Here is an 18,907-nt window from a genome sequence, read left to right as displayed (position 1 = left end):
TCAGCAGAGGAAGCTGCTAAATCAGCATTGAATTTTTAGGTGTATGATATGTAAGTTTATTTGATGAATCTTAGATATCACTGATCTATTTTAATTATTTGGGACAAAAAATAACCTTTTTTTTTTCTTTTTTTTTTTTAGTTTATGTGTATTTTTTCTAAGGTCAAAAAAGATCTGTCTACTCATAGACATTGTAAATATGCTAACATTTGCATATTTTCCTTTGTAGGCCCAGATTATTCCTCATCAGCATGGTTACCTGGTAATGAGTCATTGTGGCAGGCCACAGCTGTTCCATCCAACCATCGAAATAATCATATCAGGAGACATAGTATAACTTCTGACAGTGGTGACACCGGCATTGGAACTTCTTGTTCTGACAGCGTGGAAGGTGAGTGGAAATTCTGAGTATTTAGACATGAGCCTTCAGAATGGTTGTCATTGAGAACATTTAAGGGATGTATTTTGTTGTTCTAAAATAAGAAATTATAAAGTAGTATTTGAATATTTAATAATGTTCAGTGTTGTTATATATCAAAATTCTTTCTCTGATCATATTAGTTTTTCCCTCATTCACTTTTAAACTGTTTATTTTGAGATAATTGTAGATTCGCATCCAATTTTAAGAGATAGTGCAGAGATTTTATGCATTCTTTATTCAGTACCTCCAACCCCCACCCATGGTAATATCTTGCAAAACTCTACACTATGGTATCACAACCAGGATATTGATACAGTCAAAATACAGAACATTTCTATCACCGCAGTGTATACTTCGTGTTGCTCATGCTCCCCCATCTCCCTTAACTCTTGGAATCCACTAATCTGTTCTCTATTTTTATAACTTTTTCATTTCAAGAATGCTGTATAAGAGGAATCACACAGTATGTAACCCTTTAATTTTTTTTTTTTTTTACGATTCATTCAGGTTGTTGTGTATGTCAGTAGTTTATTGCTAAGTAGTATTTGGCATTGGTGGCATTAGATAGACCACATTTTGCTTCACCATTTACCCACTGAAAGATACTTTTCAGTTTCAACTATTGGCAATAAAGCTGCTATAAGCATTCACGTGCAGGTTTTGGTATAAACATATGTCTTCATTTCTCTGTGGTAAACATTGAGGAATGAAGTTGCTGGTTGTATGGGAGTTGTATGTTTAGTTTTTAAAGAAATTGTCACACTGTTTTAAAGAGTGATTATTTCATTTCCATTTCATGGATCATCGTGAAGGATCTAGTTTTTTCTTCGTTCTAGCTAGTATTGGTGTGTTTTTTTTAAGTATTTTTCTTTTAATATTTTTTAATGTTTTTTTATATTAAATATCATTTATTGTCAAATTGGTTGACATACAATACCCAGTGCTCATCCCAACAGGTGCCCTCCTCAATGCCCATCACTCACTTTCCCCTCTCCCCAACCCCCATCAACCCTCAGTTTGCTCTCAGTATTTAAGAGTCTCTTATGGTTTGCCTGTTTTATTTACTTTTGAGAGAGAGAGAGTGCGCGTGCGTGCAAATGGGGGAGGGGCAAAGAAAGAGGGAGATACAGAATTTGAAGCAGGCTCCAGACTCTGAGCTGTTAGCACAGAGCTTGACATGGGGCTCGAACCCACGAACCATGAGATCATGACCTGCACTGAAGTCAGACACAACTGACTGAGCCACCCAAGTGCCCTGCATTGGGCAAAGAAAATGAACTTCAATCTTAGTTGTACGAAAAGATTAAGTCACCATGTTTCGGTTTTCAACATCTTGTACATTCTAAGACAGGTTTGACCCTTGTCTGGCTCCAAAGAGGTAACCTCTAAACCCTTGGAATATCCTGCTTAATAAGAGTGTCTTTGTTTACCTGGGGACCTTGGTTTTCAACCTTGGTGGTTTTTAAATTCTGGCCTTTCTGATGAGAATGTAGTGGTATCACTGTGGTTTTAATTTTCATTTCCTTCAAGATTAATAATGTTGGACAATTTCTTCACATGCTTATTTTCCATCTCTATTCTCTTTGTTGGTATGTTTCTTCATGTCTTTTGCCCATGTTTTAATCAGATTATTTCCTTTATTTTACTGTTGAGTTTTGGGAGTTCTTTATGTATTTCGGATACTAACCCTTTGTTGGCTATATGGTTTGCACATATATTCTTCCACTCTGTAGCTTGTCTTTTTATTCTCTAAAAGTGTCTTTTGCATAAACATAAAATTGGATGTTTAGTGTGGTTTTTTTCTATATGGATTTTGCTTATAGGGTCAAGTCTAAGAACTCTTTGCCTAGTCCCAGATCTTGAAGATATTCTCTTAATTTTTTTCTTAAATTTTTATCATTTTTTCTTTTCCATTTAATTCCATGATCCATTTTTGAGTTAAATTTTTATAAAGTAAGTATGTTTGGGTGTCTCCAAGACCACCCTTCATACCAGTGATTTGCTTTAAGGAATCACAGAACTCAGAAGAGCTGTCATACTAATGGAATCAGCCATAGAGAAAGAAGCAAAGGGCAGGATCTAGGAGACACTAGGCCCAAACTTGCATTGTCTTCTCCCAGTGGAATTGTGTCTGCTTAATTCTCCCAGCAGTGATTTGTGACAACACATACAGAGTTTTGCTAACCAGGTAAGGTCCACCCAAGCCTTGGTGTCCAGGATTTTTATTATGGTTTGGTTATGTTGGCATGGTTGACTCCATGTGTGGATTACCTTACTCTGTAGTCCTTGAGAGGTCAAGCTGGTATCACATGATTCAAGCCTTCCACCATAAATCGCATTATTAGCATAGACCATATGAAGCAACCCAAGGTCCCCAGGCAAACAAAAACACTCTTATTAAGCAGGATATTCTAAAGGTTTATGGGTTACCTCTTTGGAGCCAGATAAGGGTCAAACCTGTCTTAGAATGTACAAGATGTTGAAAACCGAAACATGGTGACTTAATCTTTTCGTACAACTAAGATTGAAGTTCATGTTCTCTGCCCAATAAGTCTTGAAATTGGGTAGAATAATTATTCCCATTTTATTCTTTTTCAAAACAGTTTTTGCTATCTTCATTCCTTTGCTTTTCTATATGTTTTAATAATTTTGTCTATATGTACCAAAAATTTTGCTGAGAATTTTATAGGAATTGTGTTATCTATATATCACCTTGGGCAGAATTGACATATTTACTCTCTTCAGTTTTCTAGTCCAGTAACGTGGTATAGTTCTCCATTTATTTAGATTTTAACTTTACTCACCAATGTTGTACATGTTTTGTTAGATTTATACCTGAATATTTCATTATTTATTTATTTTATTTTTTTTGAGTGATTGTCAGTGGCATTGTATTTCCAATTTTGGTGTCCATATGTTGTTATTACAATAGAATTAAAGTTGATTTTTGTATATTTATTTTGTGACATTGCTGAACTCACTCTTTAGTTCTACGAGGTTTTTTTTTTTTGGTAGATTTCTTGGGATTTACTCTATGCACAATCATGCCATTAGTAAATAGGGATTTTCTTCCTTTACAATCTATATGCCTTTTATTTCCTTTCCTTCACTTATTGCAGTGACCAGACCATCCAGAACAGTGTTGAAGATGAGTAGTAGGACTAGACGTTCTTGTCTTTTTCCTGATCTTACAGATAAAGTGCTTAGTCTTCCACTGTTAAGTAGCTGTGTAACAGCTGTTAGTTGTAGGTTTTTCGTAGATGCCATTTATCAGTTTGAGGAAGTTTCCCTCAAATTGCTGAGATTTTTTTTTTTTTTTAATGAATGGGTATTAGATTTTGCAAATGCTTTGTCTACATCACTTGATAAATGATATTCTTCTTTAGCTTGTTGATATGGTGGCAAGTTTTATTGCTTGATTTTTCAAATAGTGAGCCAGCTTTCCATCCCTGGAATAAACTTCACTTGGTCATAATGTATAATTCTTTACATATATTGCTGAATTCTATTTGTATTTTGTTAAGGAATTTTTCTGTGTATCCATAGAGATATTTGTCTGTAGTTTTCTTTTTTGAAGGAACTGTCTTATCCTGTTTTGATGTCAGGATAATACTAGCTTTATAAAATGAATTGGAAAGTATTCTCTCTTATTTGCTGGAAGAGAAATGTATGGAATGATATTCTGTAGATGTTTGGTAGCACTCATCAGTGAAATAATCTGAGCCTAGAGATTTCTTTTTTCATAGTTTTAAAATAATGAATTCAGTTTCCTTAATAGTTATAGGGTTATTCAAATTATCTCTTTGAAATTGAATAAATTATGATAGTACCCGCTCAACCCCGAGGGAAGTGGTCTGTTTTGTCTTAGTTGTCAAATTTATGTGTATAGAGTTGTTCATAGCTCTTCCTTATTATCTCTTCATGTCTGCAGCCTCTGTAGTGATATCCCTTGTTCCATTTCTGGTATTGTTAATTTGTGTTATCTTTTCTTTTTTCTTTTTTAGTCTTGGTAGCAATTTGTCGGTTTTATTGATCTTTTCAAAGGATCAGTTCTTTCTTTCATTAATTCAGTTCAGTGATTTCTGCTATTTATTAATTTATTTCCTTTTGCTTTGGGTTTATTTTACTTCTTTTCTAAATTCTTAAGGTGGGAGATTAATCTGGTTAGTGATTTGAAACTTTCCCTCTTTTAGATGTATGCATTTGGTGCTATAATTTTTTCTGAGTACTGTTTTGGCTTTGTCCACAAATTTTGATATGCTGTGTTCTCATTTAGTTTATTGTATTTTCTTAATTTACCTTGAGACTTCCTTTTGACCTCAGTTATTTAGTATGTTGTTTAGTTTCAAAGTGTTTGGTGTTTTCTGCCATCTTTTTCTTATTAATTCAAGTTTGATTGCATTGTGGTCAGAAACATCTGATTTCAATTCTTTTAAATTTTTTGAGGTTTCTTTTAGGTCTTAGCATATGTTTATTTTGTATATCTTCTGTGGGCACTTGAAAAGAATGTGTATTTTGTTGTTGTTGGGTTAAATGTTCTATAAATATTGATTAGGTCATGTTGGTAGTGGTGTTTTTTTCTATATCTTTGATTTTCTATGAAGCTATTCAGCCAGTTGTTGAGAGAGCAGATTTTTAAAGTCTCAACTATAATTGTGGATTTGTATACTTTGGTTGGTTCTTTAAATTTTTGTTTCATATATTGTAGTTCTGGTGCTTGGTGCATATACATTTAGGATTTCTATGTATTCTTGGTCTGTTGGCCCTTTTATCATTATATAGTAATCCTGTCTCTGGTAATTTTTTTGTACTGAAGTCTGCTTTATCTGATATTTATATAGCTACTGTGGCTTTCCTTTGATTAATGTTTAAATGGTAAATGCTTTCCATTTTTTTTACTTTCAACCATCTGTATCATTATAGTTGAAGTTACTTATGACAACATACAGTTGGATCATGAGTTACAATTCACTCTGCTGATCTCGGTCTTTTAATTGGTATATTTAGGCCATTTACATTTAATGGAATTATTGATTTATTGATACTTAAGTTCTCTGTCCTTTTTCTTTTTTCATATTCCTGCTTTCCTATGCATTGCTGGAACATTTTTAGAATTCCACTTGGATTTATCTAAAGTATTTTTTAAAAAACTATATTAGAATACGTGTGCATGTGCACATATGAACGGGGAAGGGCAGAGAGAGAGGGAGATTGAGACTCCCAAGCAGGCTCTGCGCTATCAGCATGGAGCCCAGTGTGAAGCTCGAACCCATGAACTATGAGATCATGAGTCAGACAGCTAACCGACTGAACCCCTCAGGTGCCCCTTTAGTATTTTTAAGTGTCTCTCTTTGTATAGCTCTTCTAGTGATTGCTGTAGGTATAGGCATATATATACATATATATATATATATATATATATATATATATATATATATATACATATATATATATATATATGTAATGTAAATAACTTACTTTAACAGTTTGAGTGGAGTATAGAATCCTTTTACCATCCCCCACTTATAATAGAATTGTTTCAAATATTATCTCTTTATATATTAATAACTATATTAGTGTCATAATATTTACTTCAACCATCAAACATAAAACATAATTTAGGAAACTCAAGAGCAAACAGACAGCCTATATTTGCTTTCTGTGTTATTTTTTCCTTTATATTTTAAGGTTCTTTTTATTGTTCCCTTTTGGTTTAGCCATTTTTTAGGATACAAGTTACCTGAATTTCTTTTCAACTGAGAATGTCTTGATTTTCCCTTGATTCCTGAAGGATAATTTCATTGGGTATTCAATTCTAGTTTGACTTTTTTTTTTTTTTTTTTTTTTTTTAGTACTTGAAAAGTATTGTGCCATTTCTTTCTGGCCTCCATGGTCTGATGGCAGATCTCTTGTCATTTTCCTCTGGCTACTCTAAAAATTATTTTCTTTGTCTTCAGACTTTAGAAATTAAGTATCACATGTCTTCGGGTGGATTTCTTTTTTTTTTTAATTTTTTTTTTTCAATGTTTATTTATTTTTGGGACAGAGAGAGACAGAGCATGAACGGGGGAGGGGCAGAGAGAGAGGGAGACATAGAATCGGAAACAGGCTCCAGGCTCTGAGCCATCAGCCCAGAGCCTGACGCGGGGCTCGAACTCACGGACCGCGAGATCGTGACCTGGCTGAAGTCGGACGCTTAACCGACTGCGCCACCCAGGCGCCCCGTGGATTTCTTTGGGTTTTTCCTATTTGGGATTTGTACAGCCTCTTGAATCTGAACTTCCTGCCAAATCTGGGAAGTGTCCAACCATTATTTTCTTTGATTACTTGAGCCTTTCCCTCTTTCCTTCCAGGACTCTGATGGAACAAATCATAAATCTTTTGTTATTGTCCTACAGACTTCTGATACTCTGTTCCTTTTTTTCCTCCCTCTCCAATTTTTTATTTGTTATTTAGACTGGGTACTTTTTATTATTTTGTCTTCCAGTTCACTGATTTTTTTTGGGGGGGGGGTCCACTCCATTCTAATGGTGAGCCCATCTGCTGAGCTTATTTTTGTTACTGTACTTTTCAGCTCTAAAATTATTTATTTATTTATTTATTTATTTTTATGTGTTTTATTTCTTAGCTGATGCTTTGTTGTCATTTGTTTCAGGCATGCCTGTATTGTTCGTCAAAGCAATTTTATAATGATTTCTTTAAAATCCTTACCAGAGAGTTCTTAACAATTCTGTTATCTTGGTGTTGACATCTATTTATTTATTTTTGCATTTATTTTGGGAATTTATTCTTTGTATGGCAAATGATTTTCAACTGAAATTTGGAGTATTTTGTACAGTTATGAGAGTCTAGATTTATTTACTACATGGCAAATATTGTTACATTTATACTTTTATCACATGTCTTATAAACACATAAGTATATGTAATATAAAATTATTTTAAATGTTTATTAGTATGTTTAAACCTTTCCTATTAGCTGATTTTGTAAGATACTGCTCTGGCATGTGAAATGAGGAGGGGTACTACTTCCTTACTGCCAGATGGAGCTAGAAGTCTAGGTTCCCCACTTGGCCTCTGTTGATACCTGAGGAGTTTGGAGGGGAGTGCCTCGTTACTGCTAGATGGCGGTAGAAGTCCAGGTTTTCAGGTCATCATTACTGACACCATTTGTGTGTGACCTCTGTATTGCTGGGAGATGGTGAATGTCCAGCCTCTCTGTTAGGCAGGCCCCTCTGATATAACCTGAGAATATATGTGTGCATGGTGGTTATCCATACTGCCAGACAGGGATGAAAATCATGTCTCCCTACTTGGCCTTCTTTGGAATTACCCTGGTGAGGCTATTTTAGAGAACTGTGTTATAGCATGGCAAGATTGGAAGTCTAGGCTCTCCACTTACTTTTGTTGGTGTGAGTGGAAGTAGGGCTGCAGTTTTTTGTATGGTTGGCTGGAGAAGAGTGTTTACTGTCTGGAAAATTTCTGTCATTTTAGGCTTCCTCTTCCCTGGTCCATTGGCTAGGGAGAAAAGGCTTTTCTGGGACTTTTTTGGGCCATGCCCATGGTTCTTTTGGGTGGCTGTTTTTTTGTTTGTTTGTTTGTTTGTTTTCAGCTCCAAAGCTGGGTGGCAAAAAGAAAACTCAAGGAATTCACTGTCTCGTTCTTTGGGTCCTGAGTTTCTTAGCTGGTCTGCCATATTTTCTCCAACTTTTAGTCTTATGTTTGTTTTACATATAATGTCTAGGGCTTTTAGTTGCGTTTAGTAGTAAATATGGGGAAGAGTGTGTGCTTTCCATTATCTCACCAGTGTTTTCTCACAGATGTTAATAAAAATCTTAACTATTACTGTTTGCCATAACTTTGCTAGTAGTTGCATTGAATATTGATTTCATTGTGGTCTTGCATGTGTTGTTAGTTGACTATTTAAAACATACAACTCAAGGAAAGGAAGGAAATATATACAAGGTGGTGAAGGGGCAGATAAATAGGAGTGTGAATTGTAAAAAATAATAATTGTAAGACAAGTATTCTTTTGTTAAGTTGAAACATTAATATAATTTAAGTATATGGTGCCTCTATTTCTTTAACTTTCTTTCTTATGTTCCCTAAATACAAGATTTTATATCCTGTTTTCACAGCCTTATTTGGTTTATAAATGGATACTCTTAGAACTGTTGATTTTATTGTAAGTCTGTTTAGGTTTTATTCATATTTTTGTCTCTTGAAGTGAAATTGACAGGGTATATTGGCAGTTGTCTAGTGGAGTTTTTTTACTTGATTGATCTGAAATAACATTTTAGTATAGTATTCTACATGTACTACTACTGACATTTATTTTAGAGTCCTTCAGCGGGAGGCTGGTGATATTCCTTAAGTATTAAAGAAAATGTCCCATTATAGAGACTTTTTTCAAGCTTTCAGCATACTAATGGTCTGTTATCTTAAGCCGTAAATGATAAGTAGGATTATTTTCTTTTGGTAGTAGTCATAGTGTTAGAATTGGATGGGTCTTTAGAGAAAATATAATTAATTAGACCATTATATAAATGAGTAAATTAATTCCCAAAAGATTTAATGACTGCTCTTACTAATATGGTAGTTAAGAGCTTACGCTGTGTTTAAACCTGTTGTCATGTAATTATCTTTGCAACCTTGAATAATTTCTCATTTCAGCCTTATATTTTTCATCTCTCATTTGGAGATAACTTGTTTTTATGTATTATGAAGATTTAACAGCATGACTTTTAAATTGCTTAGTGCAGTTCTTTGCATTACCATCATTGATTTTAAAACGATTTGTGTTCTCCTTCCTTGATCTCTTTTTTGTGTCTCTTTCCTCAGATTTCTCTGTCTTAGGAAGTTTACCAGCTGGCTTATCTAAAACAGTGTTGCTTCTACTGCCACCCTCACAGTTTTGTACCCACACCCTTGCTTTATTTTGGGTTTGTTTATTCTGTCATAGAACAGGAACTGGTATTTACTGGATGCTCAATTTTGTTCAACAAAACAGTGCATATGTAGATTTTCAGTTAAGGTTCCTGTTTTTAGCCTGCTTTTGTACCTGATATTTCTGAGGTTACACCCTCTTTGATGTTCTCCTAAATGAACTCCCTGTGCTACATTTCCAGACTTGTATTTTATGCCACGTATTCTGTTCTGCTTCAATAATTAGCCCTTTATTTTCCACCTTCTGGGATTTTCTTGCAATTTTTTTCTCTGATGGTCCTGTAATTTTCATTGCCATGAGTTTCTACTGTCATTTTGTTGAGCCTTGAAAGGGAGAGAATATAACTTTGTGTGCTCAGACAGTAATCTTGAACCAGAAAATCTGTGAGATGGATATAAATGAAAAACAAAGAGAGGGGCACCTGGATAGCTCAGTCAGTTAAATGTCTGACTCTTGGTTTAGTCATGATCGTGCAATCGTGAATTCAAGCCTTTCCCCACATCGGGCTCTGGGCTGCTGGTGTAGAGCCTGCTTGGGGTTCTCTCTCTCCTTTTCTCTCTGGCCCTCCCCAACTCTGTCTCTCAAAATAAATAAATAAACTTAAAAAAAAAAAACAGAAAAAGAACTGAAAAAGGTTATACAACTTTTCCTTAGTGTCAGTTATTCTGTGTATTTCTTCTACTTCGCAAATTTTTTAAAAAAAGTAATAAACGCACATTTAAAAAAGCATAAAGGTGAACATAATTTTAAAAGCAAATTTGTATTTCAAATATCATTAAATTTGTGGTCTTTGAAAAATTTGAACCTATATAGTATTAAATAGAACAAGAAGTGAAATCTCCCTTTATTTTCCCTTCTTTAATTCTTGCTTTATTTTCAAAGGTAACAGATACTATCAGTGTGTTCCATATTCTTCCAGATCTTTTGTGTACATTTATTCACCTACACACAAGTTTTAAAATAAAACTATAACTGGATCATTCCATATATGTTTGTGATTTGCTTTCCGTTTTTTTTTTTTGTCTTATTTATATTGGATTTCTTTAAAAAATTAATTTTCATTGTAAATGAATCACATGACCTAGTCCATATCACCTCCTAGAATTGCCTTTTCTCCAAGGACATTCAAACATTCAAATGTTGAGATAAGATTGGGGCTGGATTTGACCTCCTGGGCATTTAAGAGTAATATAGACTTCTTTGGGTGGGGGATGGGGGATATTTTTTGATGTATTAGAAGGAACACACAGAATGAATAAAAGTCTTACCAGTTTACAACAGATGAGCCAAATCACAAGTTGGAATAAAATAAAAGGCTAGAATACCTGTTATATATATATTTCTCTAGCAAACGTATCAACTTAAGTATTCAAAAAAATTTTTTTTAATGTTTATTTATTTTTGAGAGAGAGACACACAGAGTGTGAGCAGGAGAGGGTCAGAGAGAGAGGGAGACACAGAATCTGAAGCAGACCCCAGGCTCTGAGCTGTCAGCACAGAGCCCGATGCAGGGCCCGAACCCATGAACTGTGAGATCATGATCCGAGCTGGAGTAGGATGCTTAACCGACTGAGCCACCTGGCCGTGCGCCCCATCAACTTAAGTACTTCTTAAAAACACATTGATTTAATGAAAATTCAAAAGTTTTGAATGAACACTGATAAAAGATAGTAAATTTAAGAAATGACACACTGGGAATAAATATTTGAAATAAAACTACATGGAAATAATAATTCATGTTATTTAAAGAGCTTCTACAAATAAGGACAATGCCCCCAAATAGGTATTCACTTATAAAATTCAAAATGTTTTATAATTTTAAATATTTTATAGATAAAAAGTAAACAATTCATGGGAAAAGTACAGATGCCCAATAAGCATCAAAAAGATGAACACAGTCATAGTGAAATAAAAGTCTGGATGATGGGATACTGCTTTTCAGCAACAGGGGGAAATTGTCCCTTTTCCCCAAAAATAGACTCTAATATCCAGAGTCTGAGCGTAGCTGGGAAAAGTAGTACTCTCATAACTAGTACATATATTCAGCCTTTATAGAGGAAAACTTGGCAGTGATAACTAACAACTTTCTAGCTGTTACTATGTCTTAGGTACTTTACACAATAATTCATTTAATCTTCACAATAACCATCTAATGGAGGAAGTGAGACACAAAGAGGTCAATTACCTGTAAATATCCTAGGTAAAGTATAAATATTCTTGATTTAGCACACAGACAGGTGAACAAAGATCATACATACAAATATAGTCACTGTAGCACTGTTTAGTAAAAGTTTAGAGACAACTTTAAGTATATTAATAGGGACATGGTTAAATATTTCACTGTGTATCCAGTTAAAATAATTAGGTAGCTTTATATGTGCAAACCTAGAAATTCAAGCAGGACTCTACCTTAAGACAACAAGTTGAATACTGTCCTTTAATTTACCTAACTCCTTTCTGAAATCCCTCTGAAACTCGGGGAAAAACAAATAACACTATGGTGACAAGGAGAACAAGACAAAACAAGAGTGAAATTCTGGGAGCTATAATTCAGAACAAGTAAATTTTTCTAGCAGATCCCAAAGAGTTGAATCCTAAACCAGCAACAAAAATTCAGGAGCAAGCTGTATATATATTAGCAAGCTGTAATAATATAGTATATATTATTAAAAGTCCTCAATAAGGTCCAGGAACTGGTAGTACCTGGATTGCCAGGTTTCTCCACTGTATACTAACTCTTCCACTTTTTTTTTTTCAAGTTTATTTCTTTATTTTGAGAGAGAGCATGAGCTTGCATGCAAATGTGGGGGGGACGGGCAAAGAGAGAGGGAGAGGGAGAGAATACCAAGCAGCCTCTGTGCTGTCAGTGCAGAGCCTGTGGGCTCCATCCCATGAACCATGAGATCATGACCTGAGCCAAAATCAAGAGTCAAGACACTTAACCAACTGAACCACCCAGGCACCCCTTCTGCTTTCTACTGTATTATGTTATTTGGATGCAGTCTTAGGGGGAGTATTAAACTCCACCTCCTAGAAGAGGAAGTACCTGAATTTAATATTTAGAATTATTCTTTAAAATTTATTTGTCCTTTCTATTCCATTTATTTATTCACTTGTTTGTATCAATGTGGGCTCATGTATTATACCTACTTTTTTTTTTTAATTAAACTTCAGACTTTATTAGAATTTACCAGTTTTTTATTAATGTTCTCCTGCTCCTAGTTCCTATTCAGAATACCATATTACTTTTAGTTGTAATGTCTCCCTTAATCTCCTTTGGTCTGTTACAATTTCTCATGCTTTCCTTTTTTCATAACCTTAAGAGTGTTGAGGAACACTGGTTAGGTATTTTATAGAATGCCCCTCAAATTGGATTTGTTTGATGTTTTCTCATGATTACATTGAGATTATGCTTTTTGGGAAGAATAGTACAGAGATGAAAGTGTCATATGTCAGGGGGTATATGATATTTATCTGATACCAGTGGTGATGTTAACCTTGATCTCTTGGTTAAAATGTGTTTTCTGGGTTTCTCCACTATAAAACTATTATTTTGCCCTTTCATATTCTATTCTTTGGAAGCAAATCACTAAGTCCAGCCCAAACATAAAGTGGTTGTGGGGTACTGAGTTCTATATACTGGAGGGGAAAATATGTATATAATTTGGAATTAGTTTTTTTTTTTTTTTTTTTTAAGGTAGGCATCATGTCCAACATGGAGCCCAATGTGGGGCTTAAACTCACGACACTGAGATCAAGACTTGAGCTGAGATCAAGAGCTGGGCAGTTAATGGACTGAGCCACTCAGGCGCCCCAAATTGGAATTCTTTTATAAGAAAGATTCATCCTTATCTCCCTCATTTATATCAGTATGGACTATGCATATATATTTTATTTTTTTGGGTTATGATTCAATAATATTTATTTTGTTGCTCAAATTATTACAGCTTTGTTCCATTAGGAACTCTTTCATGTTGGCTCCTGTGACACTTTCTGCCCCACACCCATCCTTTTGTTTTTGAGCATTTCCTAATTTTGGGTACTATAAAGTGTCCCATGCTCGTCTTATATTTTCTCTACCCTCACCCTGGAATCAGTGATTTCTTCAAGGAGCTCTGGTTCCTTTTATTGGAGAATGGTATTTAGAAATCAAGATCTGGGTGCTAGGAATGCTTGTTACTGCTGAGGTGTCATGGCTTCTAGGCTGTCCCAGAGGACAGAGCTAGGCTATGCAGGTATGTCTACCAACTTGTGTATACACACATATCTATAATTGTTTCTGTGTGTATTCATCAGTATTTATATTAAGATAAACATATGTTTCATGCTGATATCTCTTGACTCTAATTCAGTAAAATAGAGCTTATTTTAGCCTTTTCCTTGCTTGTCTGTATATAACTTCTCTCTCCCAACAGTGAGATACCTCCCACCACCTACCATCCATTTACTTATTGTTCAACCCCTAGTGTACAAGTAAAGCAAGTTCAGAAACATTAACCCATATTTCCCTGTGTTCGTTTTCTGGGGCTTCCATAACCAATCACCACACACTGGGTGGCTTAAAACAATAGAAATACATTTACTTATGGTTTTGGAGACCACAAATCCAAAGTCAAGGGGTCTACAGGGCCATGCTGTCTTCAGAGGCTCTACAAATGAATTGTCCTGCCTTCCCTCTTCTAGCTTCTGGTGGTTACCAGCAATCCTCTTTTACATGGCTTTCTTTGGTTCTCCCCAGTGTCTTCAGATCTCTCTTTCCCCTTATAAGAACACCTGTCACTGGATTTAGGGCCCACCCTAATTCAGCACGACCTCATCTTTTGATTACATTTGCATGGACCTTATTTCCAAAGTAGGCCACATTAGCAGGTTCTGGGTGTTTTAATGTATCTTAAGGGTGGACTCAATTCATTCCATAACACTCTATTATATGTGGTTAAACAGGCATAAAATAAATGCTGGAGAGCAATTTGAACTAAGTTTAATTGAAAATAAAACAACTGCTTTGAGGGCTTAAAAAAAATGTAATTAGCCATTCTCTTCAATGAATTTTAAAAATTAACTTGTTTTTTGAGGAGAGAATGATGTGGGAACGATAACAGATCTGAGGAGTTAAAATTTGCCGAGTGGATGCCCTGGGATTTTTTTAGTTATTGTAAAGCTGTTTGCTTTAAGCAAATTATACTCTTTCTTAACTTGGGTCCTATGTTTTGACTTTTCAAAAATTTACTTGAGATCCAGAAATGAAATAAACTCAATAAAATTACTCCACCCTCCATTGAATATTATGGTGTTAACATGGATCCAGGTGGAAATTTTCCTTCCTCAGTTTGGCCAAGGAGAGCTTAAAAATAATCTCCCTCCCTCCCCTCAGACTAGGTTACGAAATATCAAGACTGTATGCTACCTTTTCATAATGACTGGCTGGAGAACTGAAAATACCTTATTGAGAATATTACTGGTAATGGTTTCTTTTTCATAATCTCCAGAAACTGTGATCCTGCTGTGTATTATTATGTAATTATTCAACTTTTCTATTGCTATTTAGAAAATGACCTTTTCTTCAGTCTCCTCTCTTCAATTAATTTATTTGTTTTAACAGTAGCAAATATCATGGCTTTTTCTCACTAATTCATTGGGTGTTAAATATAAGTTCCTTTAATCTTTTAGGGATGAAGAGCATGATTTCTACTTTCTTCTTGAATTGAGCCAATATGAAGATGATATATTTTTTGGACTTCCATTATTTTTTGCTGTTACCTCTAACCTGAACTCCCAACTCCTTTCCCTGTCAGTTTTTTAGTAACGCATGAAGCAATGAGTGATTTTACTGGTATATATTGCACAGAACTATACAGAGTATCCTAATGGCCAAAGAATCCATTGAGTTTAAGGCATGATCACAATAGGTAGTGTTATTTGAAGGCTATTACATATGGATAAGGCATAGGGCAAATAGGGCAAGAGTTCTAGGAAAGGATAAGGAAGGAGTGTGAAGAATGGTGGATGAAAGTTAGATGGAGTAATAGAACTCTGGAAGACTGACATTAATAGAAATTTAGGACTTCTGTGGAAAATGAATCAGAATTATGGTTTGAGTGATTGGTGCGTTTATGGATGATCTTGATTGCGTTTATGATGGACTATCTGGAAAGGTGAAGTGCAGCTGTTTAAAAATGTTACCTGAATATAGGAAGTAGTTTTAGGAGGTATAATAGTAGTTACCTGAATATAGAAAGTAGTTTTAGGAGGTATATTAAAGCAGGCACATAGAGCAGGCATATCTGTTTAGTTAGAAGGAAAGCTTTGTGTTTGCTTATGTAATACTGGATTCCATTTAGGATATGTTTTCCCTCCTGAATTTCTGTCTTTCTGAAGTTCTCGTAATATCCACTTCATGGGAGCTATTGTTTTGCTCTTCATCTTCTCTGTTCTTTGGTAATTGTCCTGAATCTTTTAACTTACAAAGTCTTGTTTTTCATTGTGGACTTTGCTTCATGGCATATCTGTTTTATGTTAAGGGATCAGGAAAACAACCATTGTGGAGAATTACTGAATATTGAAAATAGCCTTTCATTAGAACATAAATAATAGGTTGAGATTTATAATGTAATGGCAGCTTTATAAACTAAACATACTTTGTGTTAGTTTATTTTATATGAATGTCATGTGCTTTACTTACTTTGGCCTTGTCTTTTTGTTATTCACTAACCATAGATCTGTAAAGTGTTTTTTTCTCATTTATAAAATTAAATCTATCCTTATGAAATGCCAAATGTTATAGAATAATCCAAAAGTGTTCATCTCCTTTGTTCTGTAACTCCCAGCTGAGAATTACCATGGCATATACTTAATTTCAAAATAATATACATGAGATTTGGACTAGTGTTACCAAGTATAATTTGAGTTTGTTTTAGAGTGTATCTACAGAATATTTTATTTAGCTATCTTTAATTCTGTTACTGTTCCTATTTTGTCTTGGAGGAAGGTATATCTTCCTTCTTGATTTCCAATGCTGTGGCATGAAGTGCTGCATTATTTTGGTTTGTTGTGACAACTTTTAGGTGAAATGTGTAAATGCGTTTGAATTCTTGAAAGATTGATTATTGTAAAAATCTCAACATACGTATTAAATAACTACATGATTTACATACCGCATGGAGCTGTATTAAAAACTGTTGATTTAACTCAACAATTTCACTATTCTTGAGATCAATATATATACTTAAAACTATTGTAAATTACAGTCAGTTTTTTTTGGAGATATTTAATGTAGTTCATGGAAAACAGTAATAGAGAGCTGTGGGATCCAGTATGGTAGCTGCTAGCAATATCTGGCTTATTGAGTGCTTAAACTGTGCCTCATTCAAACTGAGATGTAAAATGCACACTGGACTTTGAATACTTCGTGTAAAAAAATGTAAATATCTTACTGATACTTTTTAATACTGATCACATGATGAAATGATAATATTGGATTTTTTGGGTTAAATAAAGGCATTCTTGAAGTTAATTTTACCTTTTTACTATTTTCATATGTGGTTACTACAAAACTTAAAATTACAAGTGCACTTTATGTTACATTTCTGTTGGACATATTGGGCATACTGGTATTGGCAGTGTATAATTTGTAAATGGTTTACTTTCAAAGATTTTATGAACGTATATGTTTATATATTTCCAAGTAGAAACAACATTGGCTTCTCAAAACAGCTATAAGCCCACTTTGTATTTAATGTGAAGAAATTTATATTGACAACATTATGTCTATGATAAATTATATTCTGTCAGTCTGGGAGTACCAAGAGCACACCCCTTTTATCATTTTGACAGGGATAAGAGCTTCGAGCAGTGGGATTGACCTAGCTCCTTTAACAAAGAGAAAGTTAGTTGAGTATGGTGGGGTGGAAAGGATTAGGTAGGGAAGATTGTAGATTGGAGAATTCCTGAAATTCTGAAGAGTTCTGTTGTTCAGTTGGGAAACGGGGAAAAAGGAATAATGTCAATAATTCCTGCTGGAATTCCCCTTTCTTGGGTCTGAGATGTAGGCACTTGGACTCAATTAGGAGGGAGGAAGGAACATTCCCCTGTAGACTCAGAGCATAGTTCGCTGCGAGGCCAGTAGGCACTCATGTGAAGGTGAGTGGGTAGAAGAGTCTGATAGCACCACGCTTTGATAATACAATATTTGTTTGGAAATGGAGTGTTTAGGAGGAAAGAGCCAATCTTGCTACAGGCTTCTAAAGTTTGGCTGCTTTTTGAAAATAATAACTATGTTACATAATTTAGATATTTAACCTGTGATAGTAAATTTTGAGTTCTTACTTACCTCAGTAATTATTTCTCTTTATCTGTAATACAATTATGGTTGAATAGGTATACCTCTGTATACTAAATGTAAACTTAATTTATTGGGTATAGATCAAAGTACATGGAATCATTTTTATTCAGTTCAATGGTACATTGCTTTAAGTAACCAGTACATCTGTGAAGTAAATTGTCTGACTTTAAACTGCATAGTACTGTCTAATCGGACCCCTAACCCCTATCCCATTCTCTGCCTTTTATTATTGTTTGGTTTTAACTGGTGTTCCAAGTGATACTCTTTGGCCATTGTTAAATCCTCAAAGTATCCTATGAATCACCTGAAAAATAACTTGCATTCTTTTTTATTTTAATTCTTTAAAAACTTAAAATCTCTATGAATATAGAATAATTGAATACAGAATATAAGTGCTCTATGAATAACAAATATCCAGTTTTATAAATGACTGTTACATATATAGAAGTAGCTTTCCTTTTTTTTCCCTCTCCAACATGTAGCTTTTAGAGAGGTTCATTCACTTATTAATCCTCAGATCAGTTTTCTAGGTGTGCAGGATAGTTTATTGTTGGTCTGGCTGTATTTCATGAAAGTGAGACACAAAAAACTTCCATGCTGTTCCGCCATCTTGGCTCCTCTGCTTGAGGTTCATTTACTTAATTACTTAATAAGTATTTATTGAAAACTTCATGTCTTTTAAGAACCAGAGAATTGAAAAAGATCAAAATGGAGGGAGAGGATTACATCAGAATCTTAGCCAGAATAGGACTCTAGTACAGAACTATATTCTAAAATTACGATTGCGTGATTTGCTTTTCACCATGGTATTTTGAGATTTCAAATAAAGCTAAAAAGAGTGTGAGGGTTTTTGTTTTGTTTTGTTTTGTTTTGTTTTTCTGTTCAACAAGAAGTTGAGGTACTAATTTAACATTAGTGGTACGACCTTTTAGGTGTGGTAATTTGTTCATGAGGTATCCAATTCAGGTTGGTAGGAAAATAGATCTATGACCTGAAGATACATGCATCTTCAAGACCACCAAATAGTAACATAGACCACACCGGCAGATCACCAATTTCTGAGGTTTTCTTGCTGAGACCTGGAGGCTGTAAATAGCTGCTGTTACCGTAGAAATTAGTTTGAAAGGGAGTTGTTTTTGAAGTGTGCAGCACTTGTGTAGATATAACCTAGATGTGGTGCCAGAGTTGAGTGATTAAGG

The 18,907-nt window shown here is 34.6% G+C and overlaps 1 protein-coding gene across 4 annotated transcripts in view; it reads left to right on the top strand.

Moving 5' to 3' along the window:
• Positions 1 to 18,907, top strand: part of CEP85L (centrosomal protein 85 like) — a 171,335-nt gene that overhangs the window by 17,950 nt on the left and 134,478 nt on the right. For all 4 annotated transcript variants that reach the window (XR_006717520.1, XR_006717521.1, XM_045499406.1 and 1 more), the window contains exon 2: positions 230 to 391. Coding sequence is in view for 2 of the 4 variants with exons in the window: in XM_045499406.1 (XP_045355362.1) it covers positions 230 to 391 (162 nt within the window). In the remaining 2 variants the exon portion in view is untranslated. The remainder of the gene's footprint in view (positions 1 to 229; positions 392 to 18,907) is intronic.

The sequence above is a fragment of the Leopardus geoffroyi genome, chromosome B2 (genome assembly GCF_018350155.1).
Source record: "Leopardus geoffroyi isolate Oge1 chromosome B2, O.geoffroyi_Oge1_pat1.0, whole genome shotgun sequence".
NCBI lineage: Eukaryota > Metazoa > Chordata > Mammalia > Carnivora > Felidae > Leopardus > Leopardus geoffroyi.
Note: the sequence above shows the minus strand (reverse complement) of the source record. Positions and strands in the feature narration are given on the sequence as shown.